The sequence below is a fragment of the Anabrus simplex genome, chromosome 2, assembly GCF_040414725.1.
Source record: "Anabrus simplex isolate iqAnaSimp1 chromosome 2, ASM4041472v1, whole genome shotgun sequence".
NCBI lineage: Eukaryota > Metazoa > Arthropoda > Insecta > Orthoptera > Tettigoniidae > Anabrus > Anabrus simplex.
Genome location: NC_090266.1, coordinates 194,571,852 through 194,587,535, shown reverse-complemented (window position 1 = coordinate 194,587,535; position 15,684 = coordinate 194,571,852). Strand labels below are relative to the sequence as shown.

Sequence of the window (15,684 nt, the reverse complement as noted above, 5' to 3'; positions counted from 1 at the left end):
TTTATCTGTAATAAAGTCATTGAAAATGCTCCAAGTGCTTATTGGACAAGAGGGCTGAAATGCACCAGTTGTAGATGGAAATGAGGATGGAATGTCACTGTTCTGCTTCTCGCTGGTCTGGGCGTTTCTCTCTATTAGGTCCACTACTACATTACGCACCCTCTTTTTGACGTTATCTAGCGTTAGTACACTTCTCCTGAAGTAGCTGACATTTTTTTTTATTTTCTCAATGGTGACTTGCATTTCCTGAAGAGAACCCTGGACAGTTAAATTCAATTTATGAGCAAATCAGCCATAGTGTTCCCACTTCAAATTTCCTCAAACGCATTTGTTATATTATTAGTGTTATCAGAAGTGGAAAAATTCATTTTGTCATTCAGCTTCCAATTGGCTAGTATGCATTTAATTTCGTTTGCTAACACAACAGACGTCTGGCTTCCAGAAAAAGTAGAACATGTCAGTAAAACAGTTTCAAAGGAAAACTCCTTCGTAATGTAATGCGCTGTTACGGCAGTCTAACTCTCTGCAACTAACGATGTCCACAAATCGGTTATTATGCACACACTCTCTGCTTCATTGCCCACTTTGTCTCTTATTAAAGAAAACTGTTGATGATAGAGTGCTGGAATCATCACATTTGAAATAGTCTTTCTACCAGGTAATAATTCACAGCCAGGGATCCACTTCATAAGTTTAGAAAACCCTCTATCCTCAAACAGTACTAAAGGGCTGATAATGTAAAATAAATAAGTCAAGTAAGTCACGATCAGTTAATTTCTTTTGGGCAGATGAAACATTTTTGGTGATGTACGACCTAATTAATCTTTGTCTTTTAGGCGTGACACATGAATCAGCTGTCGAGGCTTCGCTATCAGGCCTGCTAGTGCTAGTACTAGGTTTTTCTCTATCATCTGTACGCCTACTTGGTCGTTTTTGCCCTGACGGTATTTCCTTAACACTATGAGACGTTAGTTCAGTAATACTGCTATATGTTTTCTTTGCAAATGTCCTTCCAAATTGGTAATAGTTGACTTTTAAGAAATAAGTTGCTTGCAGATGTGCAAAGCGCTTTACCATTTTCACTTTTCGTGAAATAATTCCACACCTCACTATAAAATAACTTAACACCATTCCATTTTAAAACTGTTTTGAGAACACCGGTATATCACCTGCCAACAGCCAGCAATAAGCGTAAACGTTGAACAACTGTTTGGCTAAATACTGCTTTTTCAAACAGCTCTTGCCTCACTGTCTAACTAAATACGAGATAAACAGCCGATCTGACAGCGAGGGAATGGGAGTTTTTAACTACCGAACAATGCCGATTTCAGCTGAATAGCTCCGAAAGCGCGGGAAAGTTCCATTGAGGTTACATCAGTATTTACTCATTAGCGAACAGTGAAAGACAAATGGTGGACTCGTATTGAAGGAAAAACTGTTTGGTGTAACTTTTAAAAACAGTTCGTTCGTTTTCCACCGGAAAACTGTTTCCTCCAAACAGTTGGGCGTTCTTCTGTCCATCAGTACAATCTAGAGAGTTCTTTGGCTGATACCTCATCCTTTGTAATGACAACAGTGTCACTGATGAAACCTAGAATTGTTGGAGGGCTTAAGCTGGACATCAGCCCATAACCAAATTTAGAAGCTATCCTATTTTCACAGAACTCATTAAGGATGAAAACTGTTTCAATATTGTACATGGTAAGTGATAGGGGAAACTCCTGCATAACTCCTCTTCATAGATTGATGGCATTGGTTTTCTTATAATTAATCTCAGTTCTTCTTTTATATACTGGGTGTATCAAAACTCAATGGCAAAACAACAGGGATTCCTCATATATACAAGAAAAAATAAGTATGACAAAATGTGTCAGGAAATGCACAATTACAACAGATTTATCTGACCTTTAGTAACATTAGTGAAATCTAACACTCTCACCACTATTGTACTGTTATACTGAGTACGTCTATAATGCCAGACGGAACACTGTTCAGGTATCAGATGAAATGTTCCAAGTGACCTCCTCCTGCCTGAATACAAGCCTCCACTCATCTTCACACTAAGTGCTGAACATTATCAAAAATGCCTGGTATAGTGTTTACTGTCTAAGAGGCAGTCACATGGCGCACATGAAGAGTTGGTTCATCATCAACAGCAGTCAAACACACAACAGACTTTGCGTGTTCCCAGGGAGTTTAAGACAGGAAAGCGTGGTGGCCAAAGCAGAGGTCGGATAACTACTCTGAAATCACGCATTTTCAATCCCATGTTTCTATACACTTATTTTCTTCCCTCTATATGAGGAATCTATTCCTGAAGTTTTGCCATTGAGTGTTGATACACCCTTTATATATACAATGCAGTATAAGGCACTATGAACTGTTCGTTCAATTGCTAAAAAATTAATTTAATTATTAATAGATACCTGTGAACTTCTTCCCCATAATGCTTAGTAAGAAATTTTGCCAATTCTTGACGAAATTCCCAAAGCCCAGATGTTATGCCATACTGAAAGAGATATGCATATTCCTTTTCCTTTTCCTGAAACAAAATATAGTTGAAAATTTTATGAACACTATTGAAAAGGGAAATTACAACCATGAAAATATGTTTTCTTTTTCTTTTTCAATATTACATGAGACCTGCTATTCTACCAGTATTGACAGGTCACCCTTGTACGTGGTTCAAAGCACACGTTGAGAAAAGCATACGCATTTAGATTGTGAGAAAAAGCCTCTCAATTGGCAGCCATATGTATTATTTCTTCAGTGAGGCTTACACTTAGTCCACTCTAGCCCCATTTTCTGATAACCTGAGCCATTCCACTGTTTCTCTAAACAGAACTCGCAGCCATTTCAATCCGGTCATAAACTACAGGAATTTTGAACATAACAGCTTGAATACTTTCTTTTTTAACAATGTGCTTTATGTCGCACCAACACAGATAGGTCTTATGGCGACGATGGGATAAGAAAGGCCTAGGAGAGGGAAGGAAGCGGACGTGGCCTTAATTAAGGTACAGCTCCAGCATTTGCCTAGTGTGAAAATGGGACACCACAGAAAACCATCTTTAGGACTGCTGACAGTAGGGATCAAACTCACTATCGCCCGGATGCAAGCTTACAGCCGCGAGCTCCTAACCGCACGGCCAACTTGTCCAGTAGCTTGAATACTAATACGGACCAGCCTGACAGTTACAAGTAGTTATCAGAATATGCATGATTGGCAAGAATCGCAATATAAGAAAGGATGTTATCTATCTCCCCAGTTAGACTATTCCACTCAGTGAGGTTACTACCCTAGATTGCATGTCATCCAGACATCTGCTTAGACCTGCTCTGAGATAGGCACAGACTGGAAACCATTCTACTCCATTATTACTCATCATAACAATGCTTTGTACTACAACTTTTCTTATGTAGTATCTATTGTTAGGACTAGTTTTAACGGAGATATTCAAAAATGTATTTTCAGACTTTCCCCTAAACTACTATTTCAGACAGCATGAATAAAATTATTTATAGCCTTGACTGCAGTGCCTTATTCTCTGACCTTAAATACCAATTTTCATTAAATTCTGTTCAAGTGTTTTCTCAGGATGTACATAGATACATACATACAGCCCGCAAAACTTTTAGCGATACTTTGTTTTACGGGGTTGAGGAGTAAAAAGGGAGCTAACCCGGTTCTGATAATACTGCCAACTGAATGGAAATGAAATCTGAATTGAATCGACAGTATTATCGATGGTTATTAATTTCTCTAAACAGTCGCTTCCGTGTAGGAGTTCTAGGTTGTTCCTGTGATGTACCTGGATTTTCCTCACTCATGTTCAAGCTTAACCTATATTTTGACTTTGCTGTGTAAATAACAACAGTATTTAAAGTGTTTCAATTATACCACCAGATGTCTCACGGCAATGCACAATCGATTCATATTTTTTGCGTCAGAGGTTGCCAATACGAATCTCGAAGATAACTGAGGTCTACCGATTCAGCAATAGGAAGTCGAAGTATCACTAAAAGTTTTGCGTACTGTACGTCTATGACAAAAATGTAAAAATTGCATTTTCTTATTCTGCACATGACTGACACACAAAACAAGAAAATTCTTAAATGACATATATACAAGGGTCCAAAATTAAAGCAACAAAATGAAATCCTTTCCTCCTGTAATTTCTTTTAATCAGATTTTTTTTTTTTGCTAGTTGTTTTACGTCGCACCGACACAGATAGATCTTATGGCGACGATGGAACAGGAAAGGCCTAGGAGTTGGAAGGAAGCGGCCATGGCCTTAACTCAGGTACAGCCCCAGCATTTGCCTGGTGTGAAAATGGGAAACCACGGAAAACCATCTTCAGGGCTGCCGACAGTGGGATTCGAACCCACTAACTCCCGGATGCAAGCTCACAGCCGCGTGCCCCTGGTCGCACGGCCAACTCACCCGGTAATCAGAAAATAGAATCAGGTATAGTCAAATAAAAAGTAGAAACAAAGTAAAGCCTGTAACATTATTTGTTGATTTGTTGTTGATGAAGGAACAGTCACAAACCACCATTGTCTGCTTTACTGCAAAATGTATCCACTGTGTATCCAATGTCACAAATGCCAGAACATGGGTTACTTCTTCTCAATAGGATGTGTGATCACTAGGGCCCGGATTTTTAGGTGGCATAAACCTTCACTTTAGGTTTCTTGTATTCTTTAGGTTTCTTGTATTCTCCAGGATCAGTACAGCAGCAATAATTTTCTGTTTTTATTTATGAACTTATTTCACAAAAGTTTACATTGTCATATTCATAAAAACACACGGAGAATACACTTTACTGTTTCCTTTGTAAGTTATTTTTTGGCATTGCAGTAAATAACAACGTAGATACCCAAATTGTCTGGCGTAAATGGTTTCCTGTTGTCACGTGACACATTCTTATATGACGAAAAAGTTCTTACAAAGGAACATGACGTCATTGAAGTATAGTACATAGATGGTAATGCAGCAGGTTGTAGGGGTAATTTTCCTGAGTACTTTTCTCCCTGTAATACTGAATTGATGACTTTCATATCTTCAAAACCAGGACTGCGTTGAAGAATCTTCTGCAGCTTCTAAGAACATGCCACTCCCAATGGCCCAGGAAACATTGCCAGTAATATCCAAGGAATCTTTGAGTGGCAAGGTTGCGCTTTACAACTGGAGAATAGCTTCTGGTATAAAACAAAAATGTGTCAATATATGCTAGGGAAGTGACGAGGGTCGGGCACTCGAGCGATTTCTTGGCCTTGGCGATGCAGGAAGCTTGTTTCATCCAAGTCATTGACGACATTTTCAATTCCTTCTAGGTGCTGAGCATAATAAATAGCAGCAGAAATAGAGTTAGAAATGGCTGTGGAAGTAAGGAGAAATTGAAGGAACTTACTAGGAAATTGAATCTAGCAAAGAAGGCAGCTAAGGATAACATGATGGCAAGCATAACTGGCAGTCATACAAATTTTAGTGAAAAATGGAAGGGTATGTATAGGTGCCTCCCCTAAGTCCAACCCCTCGTCCACGTCGTGGGAGGCGGGCAACGGCACGAAGTAGGCGATTACCTGTAGGGGTGATGTACAGCGGGGACTGTATGTGCCCCAAGACCGCTACAGTAGCTGTGAAGGTCCTTCAGGAACCCTGAAAAGTGACGGCTAACGGAGCTCTGGTGAAGTCCTCAATGGCAGATGCGGCGGAGAAGGAGACCTTTGGAACGGCAAATCTGGCAGACGAGGCAACCCTTTTCCCTTGGGGTTAAAGAAATGGGGGAAACCACTGCCTTGTGGTGAAGAGAGATCTTCAAAGGCTAAGGGAGACAACCCCTACAGAAAATGGCAGGCTTGGAGGCTCAGGTGGCAGCCCCACCACCAAGCTCGGGTGCTGTGGGCTAATAACTGGCACATCTTAAATCCACTTAATTAAAGAAACTGAAGTGAAACAACACCGGATGGATACCTTGATGACGAACTTTGGCCCAAAACGGAAAATGAGAATTGGTTGTTGGAATGTTAGAACTTTGACAGAAGAAGGTAAACTAAAGCAGGTTGAGAAAGAGATGCAAAATTATGGCTTGGAAATTCTTGGTTTAAATGAAGTGAGGTGGTGAGATTTTGGAGAGATCATGACGCAAAATGGGAATACATTTATTTATTCTGGATAGTCTGGGGAGGATGCTGAATGGAGAAATGGAGTGGGTATGTTGCTAAATAGGACATCCAAGAACAGTTTAATTGAATGGAATCCCATCTCAGACAGAATGATGACAGCTAGATTCCAAGGTAAAATTTGAAATGTAAAAATAGTAGTTTGTTGTGCATCAACAGAAGTATCTGATGCCAACATGAAGGATCAATTTTATTATCAGTTGAATGAAACTATGAAGAATATAAATAAAAGAGATATTGCTAGTATTATGGGTGAAATGAATGCAAAGATTGGATCAAATAATAAGGGACTAGAGCATGTGATAGGGAAACATGGATTAGATGAAATGAATGATAATGGAGAGAGATTTGTAAATTTGTGTGTCAGCCAGGATATGGTGATTGGAGGGACAATCTTTCCTCACAAAAGGTGTCATAAGGTTACATGGGTATCGCCAGATCACAAAATAGAAAATCAGATCGACCATGTAGCTATTAGCAAGAAATTTAGAAGATCATTGACAGATGTGAGGAATAGAAGACGAGCTGATGTTGGTAGTGATCATAATCTAGTAGTAGCTGAGTTTAAAATGAAAATAAAGGCTGCATTGAAGAAGTATGCAACAAGAAAAAAGAGGCTCAACATACAAAGGTTAAACAGTGAAAAGAGGAGGAAAGAATTTAGTCTGGAATTGAAAAATCGGTTTGAAGTCCTTTCAAATCTCGAAAAAGAGGAAGTGTTGAGTGTGGAAAGAACTTCGGAAAATGTTAAGAACACCTATATACAAACATGTGAAAAAGTAATTGGTTATAGGAGCTATCAACAGAAAGACAGATGACTGAAGAATCATGGGACTTAATTGAAAAATAAAAAGAGGCAAAAGGTATAGTAAACCAAAGCAGAACAAGACAGCAGAAGTCAGAAGCCCAAATTAAATATTCAGAAATTGACAAAATGGTTAAAAGGAGTGTGAGAAGCGATAAAAGAAGATGGATTGACCGGCAGGAAAAAATTGCAGAGGAAGCTGAGAAGAAGGGTGATGTGAAACAACTCTATACTATTACAAGGAAGTTGTCAAGAGGAGGTTATAGAAAGAGTAAACCAGTGAGGGATAAGCAAGGAAATATTCTGTTATCACAAGAAGAACAATTGAAAAGATGGCAAGAGTATTTTTCAGAAATTTTAAACAAAGATGATGGAAATGAGCAGGAAATGCAAGAAGTAAATGAAGGCTTAGGTAGTGAAGACTCAAGAATAAAGCTAGATCCCCCAACAAGGCATGAAGTTAGGTTAGCATTGAAACAATTAAAGAATGGTAAAGCAGCAGGTATAGAGATCCAGAAATACTAAAAGTGGATGAAGAGGCCACCATTAATTTGCTGCTACCATTACTGGGGAAAATATGGAAAGAAGAGACAATTCCAGCTGACTGGAAAGAGGGCTTGATTATGACACTCTCCATAAAAGGTGACACCACAGTGTGTAAGAACTGGAGAGGAATAACACTACTGAGCGTACCAAGTAAAATTCTCTCTAGAATAATTCTGAACAGAGTAAAAGACTCAATTGTGCAGCGTCTTTGAAAAGAACAAGCTGGTTTCAGCAGACAATGCAGCTGCGTTGATCTAATAAATACGCTAAGAATAATTCTAGAGCAAAGTAATGAATGGCAGGCCACATTGTACTTGACATTCATAGAATTCGAAAGAGCGGTTGATTCAGTAAATAGGACCATAATGTGGAAGACCTTGGTGAAATATTGAGTACCGGATAAGATCTTGAATCTCATGAAGGCAGTGTATGAAGGGTATAGATGTAAAGTAGTACATGAGGGAAAACTCTCAGATTATGTGAATGTTTGAGTTCGCCAGGGCTGCGTTCTTTCACCAACAATCTTTTTAGTGGTGCTCGATAATGTTATGAGAAATATGTTGGGTGGAAGGAAAAGAGGAATACAATGGGGAATTGGGGAAAGACTGGAAGATTTAGAATTTGCAGATGATATTTGTCTTTTGTCTTCAAGAATTAGTGATATGAAACACAAGTTAGAAGGATTACGGAAGGAAGCAGAGGCTGCAGGACTCAATATAAATGTTGTTAAGACCAAGGAAATGAGAGTAAATGCTAAAATTGATGAAAGATTGTTTGTGGCAGGAGAAGCGATTGAAGAGGTTAAAACATTTACCTACTTGGGAAGTGTAGTGATGAGAGAAGGAGAGGCAGAAGAGGATGTGAGAGCCAGAACAAGGAAAGCAAAAGGAGCCTTCATGCAGCTGTATAGAGTATGGAAGAATAACACCATTTCAAGAAAAACGAAAATAAAAATTTTCAATACAAATGTTAAATCAGTCCTTCTGTATGCTTGTAAAACTTGGAAGGTTACACAAACTATCACTAATCTCTTGCAAACATTTGTAAACTGTTGCTTACAGTGCATAATAAACATCAGATGGCCTGAAATTATATCCGATGACGAGCTATGGAGAGCAACAAACCAAGTTCCAGTCGCAGTGGAAATCAAGAGGAGGAAATGGAAATGGATAGGTCATACTTTGAGAAAACCAATGGGATGTATAGAACGCACAGCACTGGAGTGGAATCTGCAAGGGGCACGGAGGAGAGGTCATCCTAGGAAGACCTGGAAGAGGTCTGTAGAGGAGGCTCTTGAAGCAGGGAAGACTTGGAAGGAAGTTGAAGCATTGGCAAGTCGACGACCACAATGGAGACGTTTCACGGATGCCCTATGTTCCAGTGGGAATGAGAGGAATTAAGTCAAGTAGGTCATGTATAGGTACTTTAAGCCAGAAACAGGTTCCAAGAAGGACGTTCCAGGAATAATTAATGAACAAGGAGAGTGTGTATGTGAGGATCTTCAAAAGGCAGAAGTATTCAGTCAGCAGTATGTAAAGATTGTTGGTTACAAGGAAAATGTCCAGAAAGACGAGGTGACTAATGCTAAAGAAGTATTAATATTTACATATGATAACAATGATATTTACAATAAGATACAAAAGTTGAAAACTAGAAAAGCGGCTGGAATTGATAAGATTTCTGGGGATATACTAAAGACAATGGGTTGGGATATAGTACAATATCTCAAGTACTTATTTGATTATTGTTTGGTTGAAGGAGCTATACCAAATGAATGGAGAGTTGCTATAGTAGCCCCTGTGTATAAAGGAAAGGGTGATAGACATGAAACTGAAAATTACAGGCCAGTAAGTTTGACATGCATTGCATGTAAGCTTTGGGAAGGCATTCTTTCTGATTATATTAGACATGTTTGCGAAATTAATAACTGGTTCGATAGAAGGCAGTTTGGTTTTAGGAAAGGTTATTTCACTGAAGCTCAGCTTGTAGAATTCCAGCAAGATATAGTAGATATCTTGATTCAGGAGGTCAAATGGACTGTATTGCGATTGACCTTAACATGTTACAGAAGTGAAAATGGTATTTTTATCTCCATTAAAAATAAAGAAACATGTATTTGTTGTTTTCGGTAAAATCACTTGAGGAAAGTGAATGAAAATGGGGTTGAATTCTTTTAATTAGGATGCTGATATATCAAAAGCTGATGATGTTACAGACGTGAAATTTGGTATTTGGAAACTCCTTTAAAAATAAAGAAATATGTACTTTTTGTTATTGGAAATCCACTTAAAGAGGGAGGGGGGTCGAAAATTGAAAAATTAGTTGAATTGTTTGTATGAAGATACTATTATCTCAAAAACGAAAGATATTTCAGATGTGAAAACTGGTATTTGGAATCTGCTTTAAAATTAAAGAAACATGTATTCTCGGAAAATCCAATGAAGGGTGGGGGGGATGAAACAATTGAAAAATTAATTGAATTAATTATTAATCTAATAAAAACTAACATTGTTACAGACATGAAAATTGGTATTTGGATCTCCTTTAAAAACAAAGAAAAACGTGTTTTTTGTGGGAAATTATCTTGGGGGGTGGGGTTGAAAAGGAGTTGAATTCCTTTAATGAGGACACATATCTCAAAAACTGAAGATGTTAGAGTCGTGATGTTTGGTATTTAGAAGAACCTTTACTATTAAAGAAACAAGTATTTTTGCCGGAAAATTTTTCTTAAGAGGGTGAGGGAGGGAGTGTGAAAGGAAGTGAAAAAAGTTAATTCTTTTTATGGGGATACTTATATCTCAAAACTGAAGGTAACAGACGTGAATATTGGTATTTGGAATCTCCTTTAAACATAAAGAAACACGCCTTCATTTTTTTGGGGGTGGAGGTAAATCAACTTAATGGCGGTGGGGTGAAAAAGGAGTTGAGACCAATAATTTTACTGTTCATAATGTGATTACTCTGATCATAAACCAATCATTTTTAATCTTTCTTGGGTTCGTTTTTCAAGAGCCATCTTTTCCTTTGGAGAACTTAATGATAGATTACAGTAGATTCTCCTGGCATATAAAAAAAACTTAAACACATTTGAAATAAACAATAGGAATGACATTGACCATGCAATTGTTCACCTCTATAATAAGGTCAATAATGCACGGAAGTGTATCATTTGTATCGCCAGAAATCCCATGCACTTGCCTACATGCGACAATGGTCCAGGTCACATTGTCAGCAATGACAATGACAGCAGATGTAATTTACCGCCATGTAGCGGTCTTAATAATAATAAGAAGAAGAACCTAAATTATATAATATCACCCATCCTAATAATAATAATAATAATAATAATAATAATAATAATAATAATTGCAACATTGCCACTAGAGCAATATGTTCAGTTTGCAGGAAGACATCAACCAGTTGCACTCAATCAGGGAGCGCATTATCGTCCATCAGTACAAAATCTGGGTCCACAATACCTCAAAACAAATGAACACAAGGTGCCAAAACCATGTCGTGATGCCAGACGGCCATCAAACCTTGCCAGTTTACCCTTCATGGAGAGATGTTTGAGTGATTATCATAATGCCTCCCCACACCATTATTGATCCACCTCCATATTAGTCCTTTTTCACAATGTTTGAGGGACGAAACCATGTTCCAGGATGTCATCAGATGTGGATCCATCCTGAATTATTCTGAAGACCAAATTGGGACTGATCTGTAAACAGAACATTGGCTCACAGTTCGGCTCTCCAGGTGGCACCTTACTGACTCCACTCTAGACGTCTTTTTCTGTTCACACGCATCAGGGATACACATACAGCCAGTCACTGACAGTAAAAGCCTCTTTGACTAAGGCTTCTATACAGTGTTTGGCTTAATACAACTGTTGCAGTGGCTGCTATGAGGTCAGATGCCAGCTGCCATGCAGTCCTAAGATTGTTTCATCTCACACTTAGGTGATTTTTTTTTTTTAACTTTTCACACATCAGCTATACATTACGTAAAAGAAAAATCTGTGGCACATACAGTCCATTAAATTTCTTGGCCAACAAGGACAACTGGAGCAGACAGATGGCATGCAAACAAATGGATATCATGTGGTCAGCATGACAATGCTCTCAATTATATTGTTTTGCTATCTACCAGGTGAGTTGGCCATAGGGGTGCGCAGCTGTGAGCTTGCATCCAGGAGAAGGTGGGTTCGAATCCCACTGTTGGCAGCCCTGAAGATGGTTTTCTGTAGTTTCTCATTTTTCACACCAAGCAAATGCTGGGGCTGTACTTTAATTAAGGCCATGGTCACTTCCTTTCAACTACTAAGCCTTTCCTATCCCATCGTCACCATAGGACCTATGAGTGTCGGTGCGATGTAAAGCCAGTTGTAAAAAGTTTTGCCTTCTTAATCAGGTCTGCTGCTTCCCATTTCGGACAGCTCCTCAGTTAATCTCACAGTTCCAGCCCTCAGCCCAGGATTACAGGATTGGTCTCACATCAGCCACAGAGTACCACAATGTTTTCCATTCAGGGCAGCATCACACAATGAGACTTTTTAACACACAGATTAAAGAGTCTATTCTGAAAATAGTCATTAAAATTCCAAAGTATAATTTCCTAAGAACTATGTATGAATCAAAAATCACAAGATATAAGGATGGGATGTTACCACCTAATCAATGCATTATACGTACAAAACTATAGCCTTCATTTATATTTCAAGTCACATTACACTACTATTTTTGGCCTTCTTATGGGCCATCTTCAGCTAATTATAATCCTAAATTCCCTAAATTCTAAAATGGCACAGTTCACGGTTATTTCATATTTTTTCATAGTAAAATAGGGTTGTTTACGAGACTTGTTGTGCACTTGTTGTACACATAAAATATGAGTACTGCATGTTATCTTGAACTGATACACAGAATGTTGTAATTAACAACCCACTTGCAGCTGTTATAGCAAGACGATATAGTTTGACTAAGGGGAAGCATCCTTAGTCCTTGTAATGGTTATTTATGGCTTGTTGAAATATGAACTGAAGAATTGTCATGCTGCATCTATTGCGACTGAGGTGACAGTTGTGAACTGGATGTCTGAAAAAGGAAATAATGGTGCTGAAGAAAGCTGAGGTGAATGCGAAATAAAAGATTGTGAATGTTAATTTTATAACTTACTCCCTCAAGTCCTTGTACGGTTGCTTCTGGCGGCCCTGCTAGAAGTGCACTGCGAGTCATCTTTCGCTTGTGACGAGCTATTGCTTGGAGTGTAGGAGGGGAGGGAGATGGGGAAAAGAGGAGGGGCTGTGGGCAGAAGAGGCTGGAAGGTGTGTTTATGGTGTTGATTAACAATCTTATCTGAATAGAAGTTAGCATTTTAAGGGAAGGTGGCATTGTATAAGATGTTTGTTTTTTCTGTTATTTCATTCAGGTTAAAATTGGGATTAGTATATTGGTCTAAATGTGTCCAATAACGGACCAACTATATTGGTATTATAAATTTACTCATTCGGAACAAATATTTCAGATTCCCTATGGGAATCAACATCTTTATCATCTGATGGCCAGGCAGGCATCAGGTTTTGAAAATGAGACAAAGTCTCTCATAGTGCATTGGCACAACCGGTGGCTCCAAGTAGCCTATGGAGTTGCCTCCACAGTATGCACTAGCCATGCGTCTTGGTAGGTGTGCTATTTACCAACTGATGAGCCCAAATTAGCACACTGGGGTGAAACGCTGGCAACCAGGAATGAGTTAGCTGGAAAATTTATAATGTCCAATAATGGACCAACTATATTGGTATTATAAATTTACTCATTTGGAAAAAATATTTCAGGTTCCCTATGGAATTCAATATCTGCTTAGTCAAGCAGCTCATCACCTTCCTCCCAAGTCTGCAATATTTTCATTACACTATCCTTCTGTCAGAAATAACCCAGAACAAATTGCACTGCTTTCCTTTGGATCATTTCTAGTTCACAAATTACATAATCATGGTGAGCATTCCATAAACTGGAACCATACTCTAAACTGTGTCTTTATAGTGACTTAAACACCCTCTCCTTTACATCCTTATAACAACCCTAAATATCATCATAACCATATGAAGAAATCTGTAGTCCTATGCCTTATTTGCAACCTTGTTAATGTGATTACCCCAATGAAGAACTTTCTTTACATTAACACCTAGGTAGGTACTGGTACTTACAGTGATCCTCTCAGGTACTTTCACACCATCAAAAGAATAAAAGAACCTGAGAGGGCTTTTTCTCTTGGTGAAACTTACAACAAGACTTTTCACCCCGTTAGCATCATACCATTGTCTGCTGTCCATTTCACAATATTGTTGAGTCTTTTTGGAGTCACTCACAATCCTGTAACTTATGTATTACTGTAAACAGTATAACATCATCCACAAAAAAAGGCTTATCTGTAAATCTAGTTCTTTACAGATATATTAAAAAAATAAAGACCCAATAATACTACGTTGCAGAACACATTCTCAAATATCATAGGATCAGATAATCCTTCACCGAGCTCAATAGCTGCACTCGCTTAAGTGCGGCCAGTACCGGTATCCAGTATTCGGAAGATAGTGGGTTCGAGCCCCACTGTTGGCAGCCCTGAAGATGGTTTTCCGTGGTTTCCCATTTTCACACCAGGCAAATGCTGGGGCTGTACCTTAATTAAGGCCACGGCCGCTTCCTTCCCACTCCCAGCCCTTTCCTGTCCCATCGTCGCCATAAGACATATCTGTGTCGGTGCGACGTAAAGCCTATAGCAAAAAAAAATAATTAATAATAATAATTCTCAGAGTTCTAACTTCTAGGAATTCAGTCGCCCATATCATCTTTCGTCTAGTCTAACAGCCCTTTTTTTTTTTTTAATCAGTTGCCTCCCATGTTCCACTCTATCAAAAGGCTTGGATAGGTCAACAGTAATTTCGCAAACGCGTCTACAGTAAGACGAAAGAGTACCGAAAGCGTACCGAAAGCGTACTTTGCCAGATCTAACATGCAACACACGTCAAGCTCACTGGCATGAAATAATCTATTGCAGGCCTACGTTTAGGCTATCACCCTTCTTCTAAATAATCTATTGCAGGCCTACAGTTAGGCTATCACCCTTTTTCTTTTTTCTTTTTTTCCTTTTGTGCCCTGGTGCTACAACAGCAACTCCCCATTCACTTGGCACAGCCCCTATAGTATTACGAAAGCAGCTGCATATTAACAGGCGTTGACTATTTAACATCGGTTCGTAGTGAGAAATAGTTATGTACCATTCTATGAAGAGTAGCTTCTGTAAACGAGTCAGTGCATAGTTTTAAAAGGTCAGGTCCAGGTGCTCCAGCTGAAAGGTTCGTAACTTCCGTAGAATATACATTATTTGGAGTTCCATCAAACAGATGCCGAAGATACGGATCTTCCACGCGTCGAGTCATTTCAATAAAATACACTCAGGCTAGTTGTGTAAACGACAAGTAGAGACAACACTGGTCTATTCATGACATAACCCAAATGATAAACAGGTCGATCCTTATCTTAATGGGCTCAAATTGTGACCTTGACTCAAACATCTAAAGCAGAAAGATCTGGTTACGGTCTATTTTAATACTTCCCTTTCCGTACACGTTACTATCATCCGCTATCATCTATAGTAGTTTCATGAACTGCAGCGATGTTCAAGAAAACTACAAAGATTGCACTGGTAGAGAAAATGAACTGTAATTTCCTCAAGAGCTTTACGTATCTAGAAATTAATCCTATCATCTTTCAATTATTTATGCAATGAAAAGGGAAGTTGCCACGGATGAGAAAATAGTTAACATGAATATCCTTGGGGATTGACAAAATTTTAGGGCAAAGCAAAGAGAGGGGCAAAGCGAAAGGGGCAAAGGACACACATTTCTTCTGCATCAAAGATAATATATGTAAGAGTTGACATTCAACGTTGCTTGCTTGCTTGCTGATGCTTATGGGCTGTGTCTACGACATTTCACCCAGTCAATACTCGATTACTCATGTAAACACACTAGTATAAATGAAAAATGTCAGTTCAATAATTGATGCTTGCGCTGGCAAGTAGAAAAACACAAAACACTGCACTTCACTATATCACATAACAAACCCATTTTGCTATAGTAGCC

At 38.7% G+C, this 15,684-nt stretch overlaps 1 protein-coding gene across 1 annotated transcript in view; it reads right to left on the bottom strand.

Annotated features, from left to right (window-relative positions):
* LOC136862739 (2-aminoadipate transaminase) overlaps positions 1-15,174 on the bottom strand; it is a 147,207-nt gene extending 132,033 nt beyond the window's left edge. The window contains exons 1-2 of the mRNA XM_067138966.2: positions 14,818-15,174; positions 2,427-2,542 (exon numbers count right to left, since the gene is read on the bottom strand). Coding sequence (XP_066995067.2) covers positions 2,427-2,542; positions 14,818-14,979 — 278 coding nt within the window. The 5' untranslated portion in view covers positions 14,980-15,174. The remainder of the gene's footprint in view (positions 1-2,426; positions 2,543-14,817) is intronic.
* Between the last annotated feature and the right edge of the window lie 510 nt (positions 15,175-15,684).